Raw genomic sequence first — 23,304 nt, forward strand, 5'->3', positions numbered from 1 at the left:
CTTCTGAAGTGCATGTGAGATCTAACTTAGTTTCCCTTCCCTTTAAGACATTTGGCCACATGTTTTACCATGAAAGGGATGTACCATGTAAAGCATGCAAACACCAAAGACCTCTCACTTTGATGTTCCAAAGACACTGCTGAAATTTTGAAATCTATTTTGATCTACACAAAGACAAAAATAAATACAAGATGCAAAACATTAGCAATACATATGTCAAAATTTTGCTAGGAAAAAATTAAATATGCTTCTACTACTTTCTGGCATGTGATGGGAAGTGTAGAAGTCAAAAGCTTGGCAGGTGGAGTAGGCCCAAGCAGAAGCAATCTGCAGAAAAATCTTTTGTCCAAAAATACAGAGGGGAAAAAATTATTGCACATCCCTAAATCAACAGGATGTCAGAGACATTTCAAAGAATACTATATAAAACTTCACAAGAGCTCCACAAATCACATTCACTGGGTGTAAAAAAGAGGGGTGTTGAGTGTCCCTTAAAAAAATTTATCATATGTAGTGTACCTTTAAAAAAAACTAATGTCATATTAATTATAGCACATTTCATAATAAAAAAATCTTTGAGAGGTTAAAAAAAATCCAACAAAACAGTGTTGATATGTCAGGAAAGTTATTGAGATATTAATGGCTGGAAAACCCCCTAAAGTCATTACATATTTTTATAAAAGTGTACAGATGTTTGAATTTAGGTCTTACTAGTTAAAAAAAATAGTTTGCAATGCATCAGCTATTCTGAATAAATTATCATCTTTATGATTTTCTCTGAACTAGGCATGTGGTGACCTTTAAAGTGGACATACTGTCTCTTTGCCCTGGGAGTGGGTATGGATAGGGAGTTTCAGCTGAAGCACAGGTCAGCTATATCTCAACAATGCAGAACAGGAAGGTTTTACTGAAAAATGAAACAAAAATATATATATAAACTGCTGACAGGAACACAAGTCTGAGAAAAAGAAAATACAGTACAACAAATACCAAGGCCTATTTAACACCCTCTTTCTTAATGCCACATACAGCTTTTCTCCTTGTAGCATTTTACATGCTGTGAATTTCAAAGTCCTCTGCTGTTAAGATCTAAGAGGAACACAAACACATCATAAAGTACATTAACATTCTAAAGGGTCTGAATTTATTTTTGTAATGTACCATTTCTGTATGTGCATGGCCTTGCTACTGACTGCAGCTAATTTATTTGTATGCCATCATTAATCTCGGCTCTATAGTTTCACAGTTTGGGTAAACACTTCATTTGCATTAAATTTACAGCATTAATGAGATGTGAAATTTAAAATGCTACTTGAAATATAAATGATGTAAGAAACTAGAACAAAAACGTGGTTTTATCACATTTGAAATCAGCAGACCAATTTAAACCTATTACACTAGAAATGATGATGGGTTGCCTTGAGAATTCAGTTTTATAACTGATCTTCTAAAACTAAAATGAAGAAACATGTTAAACATCTGGAGGAAGAGAAAACAAAATAACTTGAAAATAATAAACTGTATTTTTTGCTTTTTGTTTATTTTTAAACTGATTTTGAAATTAGTATTTGTTTCTTAAACACCTCCTTCTACTTCCTAAAACCCTGTTAAAGATTAAATGTATGAACTGAAAAATAAAATATTGAAAGAAACATATTAGGAGTTCCTTAAGATGGGACAAATCTAAGAGACAAAGAATAGGCTAAATTGATATTTCTTAAAGCATTCAATTTTTTTTGAATAAGCGTCTTCACATGAAACCCTGAAGATCTCAGTCTAAACCAAGATTCCAGTGGCAGCATGTAGGAAGGTAATACCACAAAAGCTTCTCTGTATCATTACACCTATGTGAAACTTGCCCACCTGTTGCTGGTGTAGGAAGGATGGGTCTCTTGGGCTTAGTCCCACATATCGATTGGCTTGGGATGTGCCTGAGGCTGTGTAGGCTGATTAAGGAAGAACAAAAGATATTGATAAAAATACCAACCTATCATATCTATTACCTTGTGCAGGTACAGTACAAATATGAGAGATCCAGAGTTATGATTTTGCAATATACAGGATGTGTCTTTGGCTTTTTCTTTAAGAGAAAGCAAAAGAAATATCCGATCAGATTTGGAAAGGCATCAATAAATTCCTATAAACTTCAATGGAAGCTGCATGTCTAAATCATAATGATGTCTCTTGAAAATAGTAGTTCCTTTGATTAATCTTTGGACATTATCTCATAATGCATTTGAACTAATCACACTTTTAGTTTCCATTATACAAATCTAAAGTAACTGTGAAATCACTGAAGTTACAATTCTGAGAGAAAATATTCATTATTACATTGTTTTCATTTCTGTAAAGGCCCTGTTTTTACCAAGAAAACACCAAACTTTAAAAGAACAATATAAAGTAGAATAAAAAGTTTGGTTTACTTATGTGGCATGAAACGAATCTTTGCAGCAATGGGACATAATCCTATTAATATTTTCCTAAGAAGGGAGCTAATTATTACTGGGCAATATAATAGTAAAAATTTAATTCCGCCATACATCAGAAAACATTATTTTCTGAGGGGAACTACTAAAATAACTCTCTTGCTGCCTGTTACAGAAGGTTGAAGAAATCCATTTCTGAGAAAGGGAATTCAAGTGATGTTGGGATTAGCTACAGGGAATGGATCCTTCACCTATAGGACAGATTCCTGTCTGGTCTCTCCCAGTAATTCCTAGAAATCTTTACCATGTCATGTTTTTAAGTGGCACTTATCAAATTAGTTTGGTGGTCTTATACAGCTTCCCAGTGCAGAAATATCCACACAGCAGTCTGTAGCATTACAACCTGGAAACTTGCTGGCAAAATGGCAAATATGTAGTAGCAAAACCACTAAAACTGGACAGACACATACAAGCATGCCAATGAGAAGCTAGATGAGAGTACTTGTAACACTGGCCTGCTAATACTAAGTTCACATGGAAAAATGCATTCATTAAAAAAATAAAAAAAATAAAAATTATATATACAATAAACAGACTTTACTAAAAAACTGTCATAAGAACTAACCAACTATTAGAAGGAAATCATGATGGAGGCCACAGGGTTCCCCAAATATTATTAAAGCCTGACACTCATTCTCGTTAATCAAAAATCTGCTATAAAACTTCAGAATGAAAAGCAGTGCTAATTATTTGCCAGTTTATTTTCATCACACTGAATAATAACGCTAATTTTTTGTCCAAGTTGTATAAATATATAACTATATATATTTTGAACCAATCAATCAGTCACCGCAAATAAAAGGAAAACTCTCACAATATTCATTTAGTGTTGATTTTCCCATCAAGTTAACGTTAGTGATCTTTGTGGTGAACCTATTATGACTGATAATACAGTTTATTTGTATTCATATATAATTTATATATCAAAAGGACATGATCTCTCATTTTATTGTTATTTTACTCAACAATAAGCTATATTTCTTCATTTTTATGCTCTTACAGTTAGCAATCCAGTGTCAAAAGCCTTTACTAGGCTTTTATTAGGCTAGGAGATAGACTATGCAGTTTTCTGAAAACCATAGCACCCTGAGCAAGCGGGGTGTTATACACTATCTTACAGGCAATGCAGCCACATTCAAATAAAATTTGCACATAGACATTCTTTCTCATATTACTTATGTGCTGTAGTGGCAAGAATTTACTTGGAAACTACTATGGAAGCATGAGAAAGCTTTATTTTAAGTATCAAAGCCAAGATGTTCTAAAGGTTCAGCAGGAATCAGCTACTCAGGTTCCCATGAGTTGCACAAGAAACTGGGTGATGCCTGAATTGGAAAATATGGTCAAAATCATTCCTTTGGTAGAAGGACAATGTACAGATTAGGCATGTTTTTCTATAATGATGATTAAGGTCATATTACTAGAAAACATCCCAAAACAGTTCTAGCATTTACTGTGGGTTTTTTTGCCATTTTTATCAGAAACCCTGACCTCATCTAAGAAACATGTGTAGGCCAAGCACAATCATGTCAAAGCAAAATGAAGCCACAAATTCTTGAAACTGTACAAGAAATTTCTCAGCTTTCTCTTCTGGTGCAAATGTTTAGAGCAAAAGTTTCTACTTTGCTGCTAAAACTAACTCTTCTTAAAAGGTCCTAAAACAGTACCACAGATCACCAATGGGGCTACAGGTAGACTCTACTACCTCTTAACAAAGCTAATATACTGAAAGGGTATATAACATGCTTCCATAAATCTCTCTATATAAATTGTTTTTTTATACTTGGTCAGTAGTTTCTCCAAAAGTTACTACTATCCTTTTATAAAAAAATGCTTAAACATTTTTCCTCCTTTACATCTTATGCCTTTGAGTCTCATCTCTGCCTCAGATTCTAATGAAAAATTTTGAAGTAGTATAACACCTGAAAAGAATAGTTTATGGCCTCCATTAATGACAGACCAACAGTTAGGGAACGCATTTGAAATTCAAATATTAAATAGGTCTAGAAAAACTAATTTGAATGTTAAAAGCCCTGAAGAAACTAATACTTTTAAAGACTGTTAAGATTTTTTTCCAAGAATCTCGAAGTGTCTCCTAAAAATCTTCACCACTCTGATAAATGCTGGTAACACTGGCCATCTCCAAATAAAAGTTCAAGGACAACAGAAATGCAGAACACAATTAGAAAGCAACATTCTGCACCACTGATTATGAATATTCTGAAGTGAAGAAATTAGTCTAGATATTTGCCCTTATTTCTAGACCTGCAATTCCATTGAAGATAATAGGACAAATAACATGATCCTATATTTAGTAAAGTGCTATTTTCTATTTTAAAAAACCAAGCACAAATAGTGGATCTACCATTCCTTGTAGATATGACAAGGAATTGAAATTTTCTTTTGCCACAACAGTTGTTTTTGCTAAAAATGACACAACCTATATTAACATGCAATTATCATAGCTCGGATTCAGTATGCGTTGTAACAAGGTTTGATTTCTGTAGGAAAGTTCATTGAGGAGCAAATTATCCAGTCCCTACTTGGAATTCCATCTGTGGGTCATTGTAAAACCTTACTGTCTGGGTGTGCTTCTCAATGTCTGAACAATGTCCACCTCAGATGAAAAAAACACATTTTCTTTTCCTTGAATAGTGGTCAAATATGCAGGCTTTTCCCTTTCATTTTGGTTGTCATGTCACAAGGTTTGGTTCATGTAACATGAGCTGTAAGTTGAAATTTTGGGAGGAAAAGCTTTGCAGTCAGATCATATTTGCTCTCCATGTAAAATGATGAGCACCCACTTGGTCAAATAGTAGGAAAAGGCGCCTTTTTCTGGCCTCAATTTGAAATCATATCAAATCTTCGATGGACATTTTTTGTTTCCTAAAGAAATACTTACTGGTTGCTGTAGGTGAAGATGCCTCACCTTCAGTGGATGTAGTGATGGGTTTAGTATCTGTCATGGTCAGGGTCACAGGTCGCACCGCACTGTGATGGGGAGAGGGTGCCAAAACTGGAGTAAAATGGCCAGGCACTTTCCCTACTACTTGACCACTGCTGTTAGGCTACAAAACAAAACCAAGAGAATGCCTTGTGAAACATACACATTGTGTTTAAAGAACATACCTATCTTAGGGTTTTCCAGAATTGCCCATCATCATAGCACCTGTGTTTTGGAATGTGCTGTTCTAGATAGGCTCTGAATTTCCATGTGATATTTTCACCAGGCAGGTCCCTTCTCAGGTAGGTAGTATATGCTTAGGTAGCAGTACTTTTAAGCATTCTTCCACACTCTTTCTTCCTGGGTGCACATGCATCAGATTGTTTCAAAATATTTTTCCTGCTCATGCAGTGCTGTGAACCAAAATCCCATGACCACAGGAGTAAACTGACCAGGCATAGGACCTAATGTATGAAGTATTAAGAGCAAACAACTGATGAAAAACCTCTGTTTTCACATGCCATACCACTCTGGCTTGGAGGATAACCAAGACTTGACCACAGCTGTCCACAGAGATTACTCACTCTGGAAGGCTAACTAATGATTCACAATTTGGGAATGGGGTAGATGGTTTGGATAGGATGCACTATAATGTACACATCATAACATCTGCCAAAAAGCCACCTACCAGAAACACAGAAGTGTTTAATGGGAACTTTGCTAGTCAAGAGCATAATAAGTAACAACACTTCTTCCATACATACAAGAGGCTGTCTGCATATGACCTTATGCCAGGTACAGGTCATCAAGGTAATAGGACACTGTCTACATGTAGGCACATCTGAGTATGGCAAAGTTGACTGGTAAATATATGTTTATCCAGTGCTTGAGTTGTTCTGCATGACCACAAACACTCCCATTGTAAATAACTTGCAATAAAAACTAGCACATAGTCAAGAGTTTTTACAACAGCGGCTGATAACTTCTGCCTTAAACTGACTGTGTGCTCTATGAGCCACAAGTATTTAAAAAGAGTCATACAGACATGAAATACTGTGAATCTTTTGATCAGAAGCATCTTGTCAAATTAAGATAACATAAAGACGTGGACTGATAAAGGACACAATTCAACTGATTCAAGGAAAGGTTAAAAGAGGTAAGCATGACTACGGTAATGAAATAATAACTGGACTGAGACAATTACTGCAAGTATGTGAGAAGTATAAACACACAGAAGAGGAAGGAATTATTTGGAAAATACAGGAAATGCATACTTGGTGTAATGGAATGAAATTGAGAAGGAGGAAACTTAAAATTAATAGCACAAGAAACTTCCTGGCAGTATGATTTACTAGACTTTGCAAATGCACCCAAGGGAGAGTCTTGTTTAGGACATCTGAAACTAAATTAGCAGAAAACACTAGAAAATATAAGTGCAAATGGAAACCAATATGATGTCCATAGGAACATTGAAAAACTAGCTGACTATCTCCCCTCTCTTAAATCACAAGCCTCACAATGAAAAACAACAGTAAAAATGCACACTAATTATGAGTGGCAAAAAACCTACCCCTCTTAACAAGAAAAAGTCACTCTCTAGACACAATTCCTGTCAGTAAGACGTGCTCACTAAGTTGGACTGGCTTTTCACTATGCTTCTAGGGAGTCTGCTGCAGAGGCAAGCCTCCCCTCCTGTCCTGGCAGCCCAGCTGTCCACACAGCCTGCTGGAGGGAATACCACCTCTCAGTTGCATCTGCTAGCTTTTAGGTGGAGCTGCTGACCTGAAACCACAAGGCTACCTTAGGAGCCTTAGTTAATGTGCTGTACTAACATCAAATAAGTAACTGAGAATCCTTAACCAAAATTATCAACATTTATTAAAGTTAAGAAAGATTCCATGAAGCGTCTGGATTTAAACAGACAGTATTATCAGCCTACAAAAGCAGCTGTCACCAAAGACAGACGAGAATAAATAAGAATAAATTAAAATAAATTAGAAAATCACAGGAGACAGTGATTTACAGAAATGTATCACCTTATATTGTACTGTAGTAATTCCAGCCAACAGGAATCCAGTGGCTCATGCAGACCTCAGCTTTGCCCTTATCCATATGGCCCAAATGAGGAAACCCACTCCTTGTTTAGACAAAGATTAAGACAAAGATTATACTTATACCCCATTCTCTTCTAAACCAAATTCTTCCCATTATGGCAATGCATCACCCCACTCCATCCAAATGCAGGGTAAAATCCTGTCCTTGCTGATACCCATAGAGAATTTACCAGTGATTTTAGTAGATGCAGTTTGTGATCTCCCACACCAAGTGCCTCTATATCTTTATCTTTTTTATTCCTCCAGTTTCCTCCTAAATTGAAGTTCTATATCTGTCTCATATTTAAAAGTGGGTGCAGATGCAATACGACACTGAGGTCTTCTAGACACAGAAAAGGAACCTCTGAAGTAAAAAAAACATAAAAATTTGTTACTTCAGTAAGTTCAATTCTTATAGGTCCAAGATTTCGCACTCTGCACATTAAGTTTCAAATGCAATTGTAATCCAGCTGTAGGTAAGCACATACCTGGTGTGAAGTTTACAAATACAATTCTTTTTCAATGATCAAGCTGTCTTTGAGATGCAAACCAAGGTCCTCCTTTTGACAAAGGTTGTCATATGAAATGGTACACTTGAAATTTACTTTAAGATTCAATGTTTTTCATAAGCATGCTACTTTTGAAAACAGAGTTTATGAACAGCATTCTCACACTCTCCCAAATTCTATTAGAAGAATGACTCTCATATGAAGCCTTCACAAAATGTCCATATTTGTTCTTTTTGCATGCAGTGAAGAACAATGGAGGAGTTCATCAAACTTTTACTTAAGTTATCACAACTAGTTTGCAGCTTAAGATCATAAAAGTAGTACTAAAAAACAGATGACATAATTGTCACAGAGTTATTGCTTTGGCCTGTCTTCAGATTGACGCAGATAGTTTTGATGCATCAGTTTATACTCAATTAATTCTTCTGTGGTTTTCTTTGGATACACAGAATTAAAACTTTTGAAGTAAAAGTCTAGATTAAGGATGGTGCAATTGATAACAATTCGAGCTCATGAACATTGACTCTCTCAAGTGTCTCAAGTCCTCAGCTGCTTTAAGTTTTCACCCCAAAAAGGGAAACCCTTTGTAGGAAACAACCCCTTCTTAATCTTATTGAAAACGGTCAAGAAAAAACTTCTGTGGCCTGTTCTTCTTTTGTCCTTTACAGTCATATCAAACAACATTCTAGCATGAAAACTGCATATCTGTTTGGACATTACCTACTTGAATTACAAGCGCAAATACTCACAGTACATCATTTAACACAAATTAATTTTTTTCCTTATACAAAACAAGTTCTATATTCTAGTTCCAGTGCATTGCAGGTGAAAAGTCAGCTGTAACCATCAAATAGGGCATCAATAGGCCTGTGTGATGGATTCACAGAGGCAAAGCCTGAGGCATAAACCTCAAGCAAATTCCATAAAAGCAGCTATGTTAGATAAACAAGGTGTGAATTGGAAAATTTGTGAGGAAAATAAGTAAACACAATGAAGGTATGGGAAAATTAGCCCTTATTTATACAGGCATACATTTTTCTACTGCTGGATTGGACACTAATTTGATTTTCAGATGTGTTACAATTTTCAGCCTTTTTAATTCTGCAACATCTTGAATTGCCATAGTTTAATTCATTATGTGCCCAAAGCCAAAGACAAGTTGTTTTTGCTGTCACAGCTGTAATATAACTCAGAATGTTAAGCTTTTTTTTTATCTAATGGTGTGCACTGTGCACTCTTTATTTTAATCCTCAGGTCTGAAGTCTCAACAGGAATCTGTAACAGATATGAATACAGACTTTCTAAAAGTCACGATTCACCATGGCTCTTTTCTCTGATAGGATATTCTAGCATATTTATAATCAGTAATTAATCTACTTCTTTTCATGCTTTTGTTCACATGCATGCTCAAATATCAACATATTTAACCCTAGTTATACAGTTACAATTCAGGACAGTATTCTGTCACAAAGTTCACTACTTTCAGTGTTACAAAAATATTTCTGATGCTATAATGAAATAGGAACTACTAACATCTACAGATGAGGTATCCAAACATAACAGAAGTTTGACATATCTATTAAAAAAATCACATGAACAATTTATTGCTTAAATTGTTCAAATTTATTGCTTAAATTGCATCAAATATATTTGATGCTTACATATGCAATTTTTAAAAAAATGTAATTATACTTCTCGATTCCAAATAAAAGAAATCCAGTTTTCCTCGAAATCTTAAGTACAAATCATCTTCAAACAAATAATTAACAAAGGCTAGAAATTATATTAATCTGTGCATATCCTAGATATAGCTACATAAGATACTCTGTTAGTTGTTTCAGAAAGACGTTTCATGGCTTAACAAAAAATTATATTACTCCAACTAACCACTACACCTGGAGAATAATATATTCAAAACACAGGTTTTAATAGAATTTCTGTATTTCACAATGTTATAATAGTATAGCCAGGTGATGAACCAGTGAATGCAGTTTAGTCAAACTGGATATCACGCATTTGGAAATACTGTCACCATTTCCTCTCAAGAATTCCAGTTGCTTGTACAGGCAAGTTCCAATATTATGGTGAACAATATTTCTGCAAAACCCTATGGCAGTGTAGTTTTGAGAAGGCTGATTGAATTAATTTTGTTGACGAAGGCATAGGAGATACAGTTCTGGATATTTTTTTGGTCCCTTGCTCCTATACCAAATATCTTACATTAAAAATTGTTTAATAGACACATCTGTGAACCTGGAGATCATAGTTGATAAGTTCTGTCTTTGAGCCCACGTCATTGTGCTGTGCAGTGTCCACAGAGAGTGATGAATATTTTAGAAAATCTGCAACTGAAAGGAATCAGCAATATTTTCCATTTTTCCAACTTTCCCCCTCTCCTTTTTGTCTAGGGCACCCTAATGCTCCATCACTTCTAAAAATCAAACGGCCCTGTTATTCTCCCACCAGACACAGCACAATAGTACAGCAGGCAGTTTCATGAAATGTATGAAACACATATCCTCAATTTATCACCCTCTGACTAATAATGATGCTTTTGAGACTCTGCTAAACACAAGGGAATGGCATTAATAGAGTACCACCAGAGACTGTAGAAAATACTGTAGGGCAGTTTGAACCTGGTGGGTTCCGTAAAGCATTTGCTACACACGATTCAAGGCTGCACAAGGCTGTTTTCTTTCTGCTGTTGAACACTATGGCAGCATCAGAAATGCACTTTGCCTTCTTTTAGTGCCCCTTACCACTTTACACAGGAATGGATCTCCTTAGCTTCTGTATTAAGAATCTGTGTGACTCATTGTGACAGCACATCTTACACAGACCTCACTCTGAAATGCCACACCAAAGCTTCATGTGGTATGACACACACAGCTACCTGTCTGCTTGAAAAACTAGCTTTAGAAAAATACATGTTGCTGCTGTCTTGGCTGACAACATCCCTTCTGTACTTTCTGTAAGAAATCGAGGTGTTGACTCGGATCTAGAAAGGCCTGAGTATCATTCATTTGATGAACTGATGGATAAATTTTCCTCTTGATGTAATGCTGTTGAAACTGAGAGCAACTTCAGAGTTTCAGCAATCCATGCCCACAATATCAGTTATTTGTCAACAGGTAGAGCACAAGGAAAAACACATTTTTTCTTGTATACTTGCCTTTAGTACAGGGTAAGTTTGTGTGACAGAAACATGGGAGAGGAATTATCTTTGTAGATAAATGTTCAAAAGATATCTTTATGTTACATAGTATTTCACGCACCCTGGAGACATACTCATGCATTTAGAGCAGATGAAATACAAAATAATAATTTACAACTGCAATTAAATCTCAAAACACTTTGCCAGTAGATAGTGTTAAGCTGTGACTCTCTCAATCTTTGCCTCCCAATTGCAACAAAAAAGTGCACATTGCCTTATTTAGTCTTCAATTATTTTTTTAAAATTACAAGGGAAGATTTGCCCAATAAGCTGAAAATTATTAAAGATCAAGAAATAAAAGAGGTGCTAGCGATACCAAAGAAACCACATGCACACAATTTTGCTTTTTTTGGCTTATTTTGCTAGTACTCTCCCAAGAACCAACAGGAAATGCTTTGACCAGCCCTAAGAGAGGCTCATAAGATTCCCTCATCAACTCTAAATGACTGTAGTTATTGTATTGAAGAATGTAAGACAAAGCATCTGCCTGGCATCCCTGAAGAATGTGCCTTTTATTGAAAAAAGGTTCAATATCCCAATCAATTACAAGAGGAAAATGAGTGGCCTCATCAGCTTCCAGAAACAACTATTCTCGAGCACTTCAGAGATTTCTGTCTTCAGACAAAGACAAAACCAACAAAAAGAAAAAGAGGAGACTAGCCCACACTGCAGTAAAGTATGTTTTATAAGACCCAGGAATTTTAGCCAAATATACAGTCAAATGTACTACAAATATGCAGTAGTTCACTCAGCTTGTAGTACATAGCACACGCAAGCCATTTCTTGTAAGAAGAAAGTAGTCCAATACCTAACTCCCATCAAGTTCAGTTAGTTTTATGACATCATGAAAACTGCATATTTCATCATAAATATCATAAAATTTGAGTTAAAGTTACAGGTAAACTGTGCCCTCCATAATAACATACTCAAAGAGTTGGAAGGTTCCCTACTTCTGTTTGCTTGATTCAGTCAGAAAAAAACCCAAAACATTCTTACAGATATCAGGATGTTCATCAGCAGGATTCATCTCAACTGCTTGCTTTACTGCATTTCCTTTATCATGCATCCTTATCCTTTTTCTGTGAATCACCATGCCTTGATCAGGAAATTATTCCTTTTAACTCAACCGTGAATTATGTTTGGAGGTTTTGGTTTTGACTTCAGCCACACAAGTGATGTTGTGCTTGACGATTTGTTCAGGGTCATTGAAAGTCTTATTTTGATACTGTATATGATTCATACACTCCTAAGTAATAATGAATTTCATCTGCGTGCAGATGTGTGTGTGTGTGTGTGTCTGTGCTTGTGTACACAGACACAGAGGAGGTAATATTATCTAAGATTGAGAGATCCACCTATCTGGGATCATTCAAAAAGGAAATACATGCTAGAAATTTGTGGTAGCTTTGAAAACCTCAACACACTCTGCACGGATAAATACCATTGATGGATAGATACATATCAATCAATAAGTTTTTGATGAAACTTCCATCAGTATTGATCAGAGACACCTGCATCCCACCATAATGCAGATACACTCTCAATGCAGATAAAATCTCAATCAGTAACATGAGTACATAGCTAAGAACAAAAGCATTGAAATAAGTACACTAAAAAGAGTATAGCAGAAATTCTAAATCAGTGGAAAGTACAGCAGTTCTCAAAGCCCTGGGAACTTACCAGACTTCCATCTTGAGACAAGCCCAGCTTTATATCTAACAAGGTCTATTTCTGTTCAGTACATTTGTTTGTTTATTCTCCATATAGAGCAGGGGATAAAAAGCAGATATTCATGAAACCAGCAGCAACAGCTCCCTTTTGTTTAGGATCATCCATTGTTGAACCATTTTTCACTGCAGCCAAAGGGCCTGTTTGAACTTCCTGACTGTTCATCACACATAATTTGGACTATTTAACATTATGTCAAGAAAATTGCTCAGTGCTTCCCATCATGGGAACCTATGAGAGCTCCATATCCTTGAACTAATTTTACTTAAAGTATTCCATTGAATAGCATGACTGTCTCACTATAATCAGTGCAGCAGTAATGTAATTAATCTCAAAATTGCTGTGGGGACTACAAGGCATCTCAGTTGCTTGTCGTAACAATCTAAATTAGTGTATTACTGAAGGATGTTCAGGAGGAACAGTTCATTTTAGGTAAATGCTGTCAGGGTATCCATCCTTTCTATTTGTACAGCTAAATTAAAACCATCATCACAGTTTTCCTTTTGAAATCCAAATGACTATGTTTTGAGGTGGGAAAGTATGATTAAATTTGATGTGGTATTTGATTCCTACAGATGCAGTTTTTCATTATATAATAATTAAATTTGAATAAAAAATTATGTTTTATTTAGAAAAGAAAAACTTGTTTGGCTCAAAGCATGCCATTGTATCAGAACAATTCCCTTTTGTCACTGCAACTTCAGACAGTTGCTTCTTCTTTTCCTAAGCAAAAAATTAATTCTGCTGTTTTACTTTTTATACAGCCAAAATTTAACTATTTTATTTAGAGGTATTTTGACTAGGTATGCAACTACTCCAACTCACAGCAAATCTCAGAGATGAACTTCAAAGAATTAATTTTTTTAAATCTTCCACTAATAATAGTGATTAATGATAATGAATTATGGTGAATAGATGATGCAGATGCCTAAAATTGCATATTTGGTGTTAGTTACCCCATCCTCTCTTGTCAGGAACTAAATCAAACCTCAAATTAAATGAAAAAAAAGTACCCTAATAAAAAGGTTATGTAAAGTGATGAAAGTAGTAAATTTAGGCTAGTTAAGTCTGATATTCCATATGGAATATACAAAAATATGAAGCCTTCTCAGTTTTCTACTACTCTGTGAAAAAATCAGCAGACTAAAATTTTATGTTTTAAGGTCAAAAGATTATTTTTTCAACCAGAGATAAGGGAAAAGAATTGGGGAAAAGTTGAAAGCATAACTCCTGCTCAATGAATATACTTTCCAATGTTAAAATCATAAGACAGCACATTTTTCAACTGAAAGAAAGTCAGATACTTCATTTTGATGGAGTTTTTTTTTCAGTGAACCAAGGAAGAACAAGGAACAATCCAGAGAGATTATTACCTAATCTGCTCTTTTAACATATATAAGAAATCAAAATGTAAGTAAAACAAGCACTGAATAATTAAAGAAATGCATAACAGTAACGGTCTGATTTAATTTGCATAATTTTTTCCCTTAATAGTGCCTAATTAAGACATCAGTTAAAAAAAAAAAATCCAACAGAACTCTGAGATTTTCCGCACTGAATTAACACTAAGGACTTTTAATGGGTGTCTTAATTAGACTTTGTTATTCATGGAAATTTTACACAAATTAAAATCAGGTCCTGCATGCAACATTCCCAGCTGAGTCTCAGAAAAAATGCTACACAGGATTGAAAGAATTTTAATCCATGTGCAGATAGCAATTTGTATTCTGAAGTCAACATACTCCACATTCAGTTTTTGGTTTAATTTGCAGTAATAATATAACCAATAAAACCCACATAGTTAGGATTTCTCTCTTCAAAGTAAATTTTGATTTTATGGACCCACTTTTTTTTGCTTTGTTTTTAAATTAATTGAATATATAGAAAGTCATGCAGCTGGACAAGGAAATTAGCCCATAGCCACCATGATCTGCACAGTCCAAAGGGTACATATCTGTTATTCAACAGAGAAAGTTTGATTCAGTCTCAAGTTCCACTGCTTCTGTAACCAAAATGAATGCTGTAATGCCTGTCATTATTGGTGAAAAACAAAACAAACTAAGCCCAAAACAAAACCGTTGTCATGGCAACCCCTTCATCCCTGTTAAGAAAGTCCTTCCAAAGGAACCTAAGCCTTAGAAGAAGGAAAACCTGACCGCTGTCTCTTCAGTTTACATGTACAAGGCTCTTCCAAGAAAACATTCAAAAAGCACAAGCAACAGGGCTCCACAAGAGCTTTCCAGACTAGGCATCAAAAAAATAACAGCCTGAGCAGCAAAGATTACATTACACTGACATTGGACATATTCCAGGTATTGACAGACCAAGTCTCAACTGCAGTTTGTCCTGTAGTGCAGATCACATGGTAATGCTGTGTGCTGATGCTATCATGGAAAGCAGTTTTGCACACAGTCCTTCACAAATTACTTCACTAATGAAAAACATGTTAATTTCAAATATCAGACACAACTTTGAACTCATGCAGTTGCCAGGAATGCATCCACTACAGCATGTTCTCTACAAAAGGAAGAAGAAAAGAATTTGTATGTCTGCGCTGTGCTCACAGTGCAAAGAAATATCAGTGCCTATCGTACAGGGCAAGTACTAACTTGCAAGAGTTTATTTTCATTGTCAGCCTATAAATACACCTGTATGTCCATGTGTGTGCTTGGACATGTGTATGCATCAGCACACTCCTTGCAGTGGGAGCTTTGCCTCTGGTGGCACAACCTGCAGGAAGGGTTCAGGACCAGGACCTGCCCTGTTGCTGCTGCCAAGGCTTTCAGTAAAGTATTTTTCCTACACCAAACAGAGGAAAAGCAAGTAAATATGATTAACCTGCACCCTTTATTCAACCATGATGAACAGGATCAATTATATCACTTATATAGCAGCTCCAGATTTCTCTAAGACCAGAACTGGCAAGACACCAGTCTAGATGCCCTAGAAGACACATATTCCTCACAAGACTTGTTTTGGAGGGTTCACATAATTTTACAGTACCTGGCTAGTCTGCGGGCTGGACGGGTCGTAAGAAGGTACATAATTCTTCAGAGTATCCTGAGGATTCAGGTGGGGAGGATATCTGATCGTTGGATGAGAGAAGTAGCTAGATGGGGCAGGAGGGAGAATAGCTTGTGCTGGAAATGGCAATGGTGAAGGTGGAGGTGGAGTTCTAGTTGAGATGACTGGAGAAGATAAAATAAAATTAAAATTACTTCGCATCTTGTTTCTTCTAAAATTCTTCACCTCTGTATTACAGCAAGAAAAATAAAAAGTCAGTTATAAATCAGTGTATTGCTCTCCTGCTTTATGGCATTTTTACAGAAAAACTTACAGGTCCTGCCCTCACATTATCCCAGGAAATGGAAAATGCAACTGTTTCAAATTCATAAATTCTGTATCTTGTTTTGATTTTGTGGGTTATGCCATCATAGTTTTTTTCATTTTTTTAAACAGGAATCATTTTCCAACATTAAAGATATTCCAATTACACACATTTTTTTCCATCTGGAGTCCAAAAAACCAAAATCAAATATTAAATAAAGCCCCTACTTTTATTTACAGCACCCCTGCACTGAGGAAAATAAATCACCAAGTCCAAAGAAATGGGGATTCCTCACTGCATTGCATTCTACCTGCCTCATCTGGAGACAGGGAAATATCTACTCATCAATATTGCCACAAATACTTGCTGACTTTCATGAAAATCTTAATGAGCATTCAACTTCAGGGCCTGAGAAACCAAACCATCCAACTAAATTATCTTTGATTATTTTATTATTTTCATTTTCTTTATTTCCTGACCCTACAAACACACAATTTTCTATCTGAAGGCTGTGTGCAGTGTGCAAGTGTCTAAACAGTGCAAGGAAGGTACAGCTAGTCCTTCTGGTGCCCAGTTGTCAGTCTGGAAGTGTAGAGGTTTTTCTTATCCCACTGCACAAGGACACACTTTCCACACTTACTACACCCCTAGAGTAGGCAGAAACTTGGTGTACTGAAAAAAGAGGTACTTAGTTCAATGGAAATGGAGAAGAGGCAAGGAGTTTTCATTTTCATTAGCGGAAAAATACAAAATCAAGGTCTTTTATAAACTGTTCAATGGTTCTATACTGTATAAGTGCAAGCACACCAACACTGCCCTTCTGGACAGCTTTCACATCTCTGGGTTTCTTCAGCTTAATTTTTAAAGGACTTGCTATTTTTTGGGGCATTGGTCATAACAGAACAGGCTACAAATATAAAAATGGAGTTTCCCAGCAAGTAGATAGTTCACCCACAAGTTAGGTTATGATTGTCAATATTTTAAAACTATACTCTAAATTTAATATTAAGATATACTCACAAGTATGGGGAGGAGGTGTTTGTTTGTTTGTGTTTTGTTGTTTGTTTGATTGTTTGTTTCTGGGGTTTTTTTTGGTAGCAGATTCATTTTAATCACAGCTCCACCAAGTTCAATTTAAACAAAGTACTAGTTACTTCTCTGGCATGTCAGAGCTGTGCAAAACCAACACAAATGAAGAGAAATCTATCCCTTCCATTTCACCCATCATCCCTTATATACTTGAGTATCAGCTAGTAGTGGAAACTTCACAGCAACCAGAATGAGTCCAGGACCATTTTGTAATACAAATTAAGTGGCAGTTAAGGGGAAAATAGTCCTTATAAATGAATTTAAAGGGATTTACTTGAAATCATGGAGGAAAAATAAAACAGAGACTTCTCAAAGCAAAACTGCACATGATAGAAAAGAACAAAGTTTTCAAATTTGTTTTACTGAATGACTCTAGTCACTCAGCCCCACTCAAGAAATTAAAACATTTATATGCAGTTTATAAGGAGACATGATGAGATGCTGAGGGGACACTTCTGAGGACTGTGTTCTTATCTGAAAACCAGAGTGGGTCTCACCTATGAAATTAAACAGACCATGATGGTGGAATTTCTATCATTACTGATAAACTCTCAGGACAACATGCATTCTGGCACATTTCACGTATCTCATCCTTACTTCAAGTGAATTTTTACTACCAATTTACTAATGATTTCAGAAAACAGGTGTTGGAAAATGCTTAATCAGGACTCTAGACTCAACATTCAAAATAAGCACTGGTACTTATTTCTTATACTTGTTACTTATTGTGTCACATCATGAACATGATTGTGACTTCTCTTGTGTATTAAGTCCTGCCTATTGTGGTATTTAAATACAATAAAGTCATAGCAACAATAATAAAAACAGGATTTAGGTGAAAGGATGAAATACAGGGACAATTTTTCCTCTGTCGGTTTCTTCATGCATTGTACAGTTTGTTTTATTCACTGGTTAATCCTAAATCCTTTTTAGTGGCTTCCAGCAGGCAGATTACCTGAACAGTTAAATGAATGCTCCTGCAAGGATATCCCAACCTTTTCAATTTTTATTTTCACCAGTATTATAAATTGGATTAGGTCTCTAAGAATGTCTGCAAAAATGCATCACAATCTGATTATAAGAAAGGAGATCAGAACAAATTAACAGGGAGGTTTTTATTTCCTCCTTCATAACTCTCACCACTGTGTGCAACTCCTGGGATTCCTGGGTGGTGATGTTGGGGAAAAGTGCTCAGTCTTGATGAAGAATCCTGGGGAGAAGTAGGACTAAACAAAGGCTTTTCAGGTTTCTTCATTGTAGGAGAAGACATATCTACAATAGAAAAACAATGTAACAGACATTAGTTTAGAAGCCTTATTCAGGCCACATCATTTTATAGACTGAAGATACTTCTTCCTCTTCTTGCACAAATATTATATGCTGATCCAACTCCCCCCTGGTGAATAAACTAATTTTAAATTACTACTTTTAAATCTGAGAATTAAAAATAATGTCCTAACAGGTCCTCGTCCTGCAAAACAGAAACTACATTCCTTGCATACCAGACAAGCCAAACAGTGAAGAAATTCATGTCTTTAGAACTTCCCCAGACACTTGTCAGCTCCCCAGAACATCACCAAATCATCAGTTCCTTCAACAGACATTTAATTTTTATTGCATTTTTTAATGGAACACCTACACTCAGGTGTGTAGGGTAATTGCCATACACATGTCAGTTTATGGTATTTATTATTGTATTACTTCAAAACTTATCCCTTACTCTTCCTGAAACCATTGTGAAACAATGCAACCTCCCTAAGAACAAGGGATACTTTAACTTGTCTCACAGTTTCCATGTCTCAAGGATGGACTTGTCACTTCTTCGAGTATCCCTATCAATAAAAACATTACTTTAGAGACAACTATGTGAAGATAACACAGTAGTAGGGACAAATGTATGATTTCTACCAAGCTTACCAATGTCCCATAGAGCAGAATTACCAGATTTTTTTTGAAAATTTAAATTAAATATTTGTTGGACTTTGCATGAAATTATTTCAAATTTCATTACAATATTTTTATAGAAGAGACATTGATATTATAATTCATTCCATTTTGAATGAATTTGACTGAATGAATTTGACTGTTCAAAGTAGAGGTAATTTCTTAAGCACTTTACTGGACAGGGGCCACATTGCCATGGACTTTCTTACATGGACCATGTCATCTTTAAAAGGATTTTTGATCCTTTTAATATTGTTGTGCTCTAATCTGCTAAGACAGGCCTGCAAAATGTGGAGCTTTTATTGAGACCAAACTGGAACAATGCTTTCTTGAACTGAACTTAGAGCAGGACACATGAAACTGGGAGTCCTTTTCTTTACTCTGCCCCACCTTGCTGTCGAGCCCCACACAGGCACTGGCACCAGACCCAGAGCAGACTCTGCCTGTGACCCTCCACCATCCCCTGCAATCCTCACCCTCCACTTTGATCCTGACTGCTATTTCTGATGAGTGCCAGAATACCCTGAAAAGTTCATATCTTCAACAGTGCTGCTGAAAAATGTTTTATTTATTTTAAAGTTTCAGGAAGGGATTCCAATCCTTATTACTTTGAGAATTAAAATAAAACAGACTGTTGGAAAAAAAAAAAAAATCTGAAATACAGATGAAAAGCAGAAAGATACCAAAAGCACTCGGACAAAGTCATTGTAAGGTCAAAATTAATCAGACAGAGTGTCCTGTCCTGCTGAGAATGTTCTTCAAATGTGAAATTCTCAGTGCTGCTCCAAATCACTATTGTTTGTATTCTCATATTACTTTGGAGATGCGACACACAGGCACCCAAACAAGTAGCATGTTTTAAAGCATCACATCAAAGCAAAAAGGGCTTATGCAAAATAAAATAGTTAGAACGTCTCATCTTCCAGCAAGGTAGATCTGCCTACACAGGAAGGCAGAAGAGCTGCTGTGAAACATAGCATATGTAGCCTGTTCACCAGCAGCTTGCACAAATGGTGCTCCAGATGTATAGCTGCTCAAGACAGCCCAAGGCAACAATTTTGATCAATTCTAATGTGATAAAGTGCTGCGGGGAAAGTGCAGAAACATGTTTACATCAGCCTTTAATTAAACTGTTGTTCACTTCCAAAGAACCTTAGGAAACACTAATGAGACATGAGTTTTGGCAATTTCCTCATCAAAGCAAAGACCCTCTTCCTCAATCTAAAGCAGCTTGCCATCCAGGCAGTTCCTGGATGGGCATCATCTTGACACAGCACTTGGCAAGCTACCTGTAAGGAGAACTCACCTGGAATCAAACAGTGACCCAGGGTAAGTTTAAACATCCACCTGCCTATTTCTGGACACCTGACCTGCTTTCTTGTTCACCACCACAGCATAGCAGCTTCTCTTTCTCACCTATGAGAGATGTTTATGAGCAGAGCTAGAAGAATCCATAAACAAATAATAAATATCTTACTGCCTTTTAATTCTAGAACTCTTCTTATTAATATATTTTTTACTGCTTGGTTTCACAAGACCTCCTTTACACTCTAGCAAACAACAATCTGTAAAGATTTATTTACAACTCAATAGTGTAGTATCACCTCCAGAGAAAGTAAGATAAGCTCATATTCAGCTTACAGTACATATGACTATAATAAAGGACAAAGAACTATGGGCTCCATAGCACCACTGTCAAGCTCTAAGAGACATCCTTCCATGCTACAGTGTTAAATGAACTGATTTTTCCCAGAGGCAGTACTTGGGATGATTTCTGGTGGCAGGATACACTACATACATCACATCCAGATTGGCCTCAGTCTTCACCTCATCTGATAGGTACACTTGCATGAAGCACATGAAAATTTAGGTAAAATTTTTAATTCACTTTGGGTGTCTGCATAATGACAAGAAATCCCACTGTACTTAAGAGAATTTGTTTTGCTTTACACATGCACATGTGAAGAAGGAGCAGAGCCACTTTGCATAGGCAGAGCCAGCATCACTGATTTTCTGATGAGCTCAACATTATTTCCTTTAACATTGTAAGCATTATGTATTTCTCAATTGTGCATTTTAATAAGGCACCTAACACAGAATACTGACAGCTGAGTGACTTTAAGCCACAACTATCCCTCCCTTATTGAAAAAAGGCTTTGTTACATCTGCCTAAAGACTTGGCACCGGGGCTGGATGGAAACTAAGAATCATGAAAATCAAAACATTTTAATTCATTTATCTTGTCCACAAAAAGAAGAAAAAGAGTGGGGACATATTTTTATATGGATATGTGAATAAATAGGAAAGAAAGAGAGATGTGCCTGAGCAGCTGGGTGTCTGAGATACTTGATGTTTTTAACAGAGAAAGATTGGCTTAGAGCTCCTGTTCCGTATGAGAAAGAGATCAGTCTTTGCCACTAGCTCATCCCTTTTACAAATCTGTGCCTTAATCCCTGACTTGTTGGTGTCTCATTTCACTTCACTTGGACCAGAGATAAGGCCTCTGCAACATTTATTCACTTCCATGAAAAATTCTGGTAATTGAGGTTCTCCAGAATGAAAAATCAACAAAATAAAACAGAACAAACAAACTGCAGTCAATTCTGTGGTGTGGATTTCTGAGACATGTTCAGCAATTCTCAAGGTGAAGGCCTTTGTACTCACTTTTGAGAGATACAACAGCTGCATGCATACTGCTTAGCAGCTGAGTGTTCTGAACTTTAGGACCAGTGTCAAGGTTTAGAAAGAGCTGCTCATTCATATTTAAAATACTGATCTGTTTTACTTCACATCTTAAAAACTTATCTCAGTTTTACTTCTACATCAAGTACTGAAAACAATTTTACATATGAAAATTTTATACTAGGTTAGAATATTTCAGTGTATGAAGATTTGATAACCTCCCATTTTCAAATCAGCCTGCTTAGCACCAATGCTGTTCTCACAGGCACACCTCTGATATTTCACAATCCAGTCTACCAGACTGTGACACCTGTTTTCCCATCAGGAACCATGCCCAAGGCTAATCAAATGCTCTGTTGTGCTATTATGCCATTTCACAACAGATAAACCATTTCAATGTATCATCTTTTGAGATTTGTATTGAAAAACCTAGGAAAACAAATTAGACTAGAATTTCTACCAATGTCATTTTCAGTATTGTAAGCACCAAGAAAGACATTTAAAAAATACTGCAATTCAGAAAAGCTACAGCAAAAGGAGTAAATTACTTGCAATAGCAACTGAATTATTTCTTTTTTCATTCATTTTATAATAAATTACACTATTTTATTTTACTTTGTTAATAAGTATTAATATACATAAGACAAGAAAGAACTTCCAGACAACTGAAACACAAAAGTTAAAACCCTTTAGATGGAGCAGACATGTAATTCTTCTTATCCTTACCCACATAAACTTGCAGAATACTGTACTCATTGTCAACAGTAACATTTTGTGAGTTGTGTTTACCTTGAAGATCTTTACCTCAGCAGAAAGGGGTTTGAACAAGAGACAGAAGGGTTTTGCCTACCTGCCCTTATACCGACCAGCATACTGGGAGAGGGGGCATATAGGGAGGTAGGGAGGAAAACACAGACAAGTCCCTGTATAAATAATGTAGGACACTGAGTTGGTGTTTATGACTAGATGTACAAAGTTGGACAAATGAAATTCTCCATTGTGTTGCTGATTATCCTATTTTATGGACAGAAAGCAAAACAACTCAGTACATTTCCTGTTAAAATGGTATGGACTAACTTTTGTATAAGTATAACCTAGTGCAAGTTCATTCAAGCTAAATTAATTGGGAAACCTGCATGCACATGTTCTAAAAATAATATTTTATTTTTTTTTCAATTTTAGCAAAAAAGCCATTTATAAAATGGGGGATGAAAAAGCTATGACTGTCAGATGAAACAATTAATATTAAATATGTAGGCATCAAAGCTGTCCACATCCCAAAGTAAT

The 23,304-nt window shown here is 36.0% G+C and overlaps 1 protein-coding gene across 8 annotated transcripts in view; it reads right to left on the reverse strand.

Moving 5' to 3' along the window:
- NFIB (nuclear factor I B) overlaps positions 1 to 23,304 on the reverse strand; it is a 170,654-nt gene that overhangs the window by 24,179 nt on the left and 123,171 nt on the right. For 3 of the 8 annotated variants that reach the window (XM_015653310.1, XM_015653306.1, XM_015653308.3), the window contains exons 7-10: positions 18,532 to 18,663; positions 15,978 to 16,162; positions 5,389 to 5,554; positions 1,864 to 1,946 (exon numbers count right to left, since the gene is read on the reverse strand). In XM_015653310.1, coding sequence (XP_015508796.1) covers positions 1,864 to 1,946; positions 5,389 to 5,554; positions 15,978 to 16,162; positions 18,532 to 18,663 — 566 coding nt within the window. The remainder of the gene's footprint in view (positions 1 to 1,863; positions 1,947 to 5,388; positions 5,555 to 15,977; positions 16,163 to 18,531; positions 18,664 to 23,304) is intronic. The other 5 variants (XM_015653312.1, XM_015653307.1, XM_015653316.1 and 2 more) reach the window with 3 other exon arrangements.

This window comes from Parus major, chromosome Z (assembly GCF_001522545.3).
Source record: "Parus major isolate Abel chromosome Z, Parus_major1.1, whole genome shotgun sequence".
NCBI classification, from domain to species: domain Eukaryota; kingdom Metazoa; phylum Chordata; class Aves; order Passeriformes; family Paridae; genus Parus; species Parus major.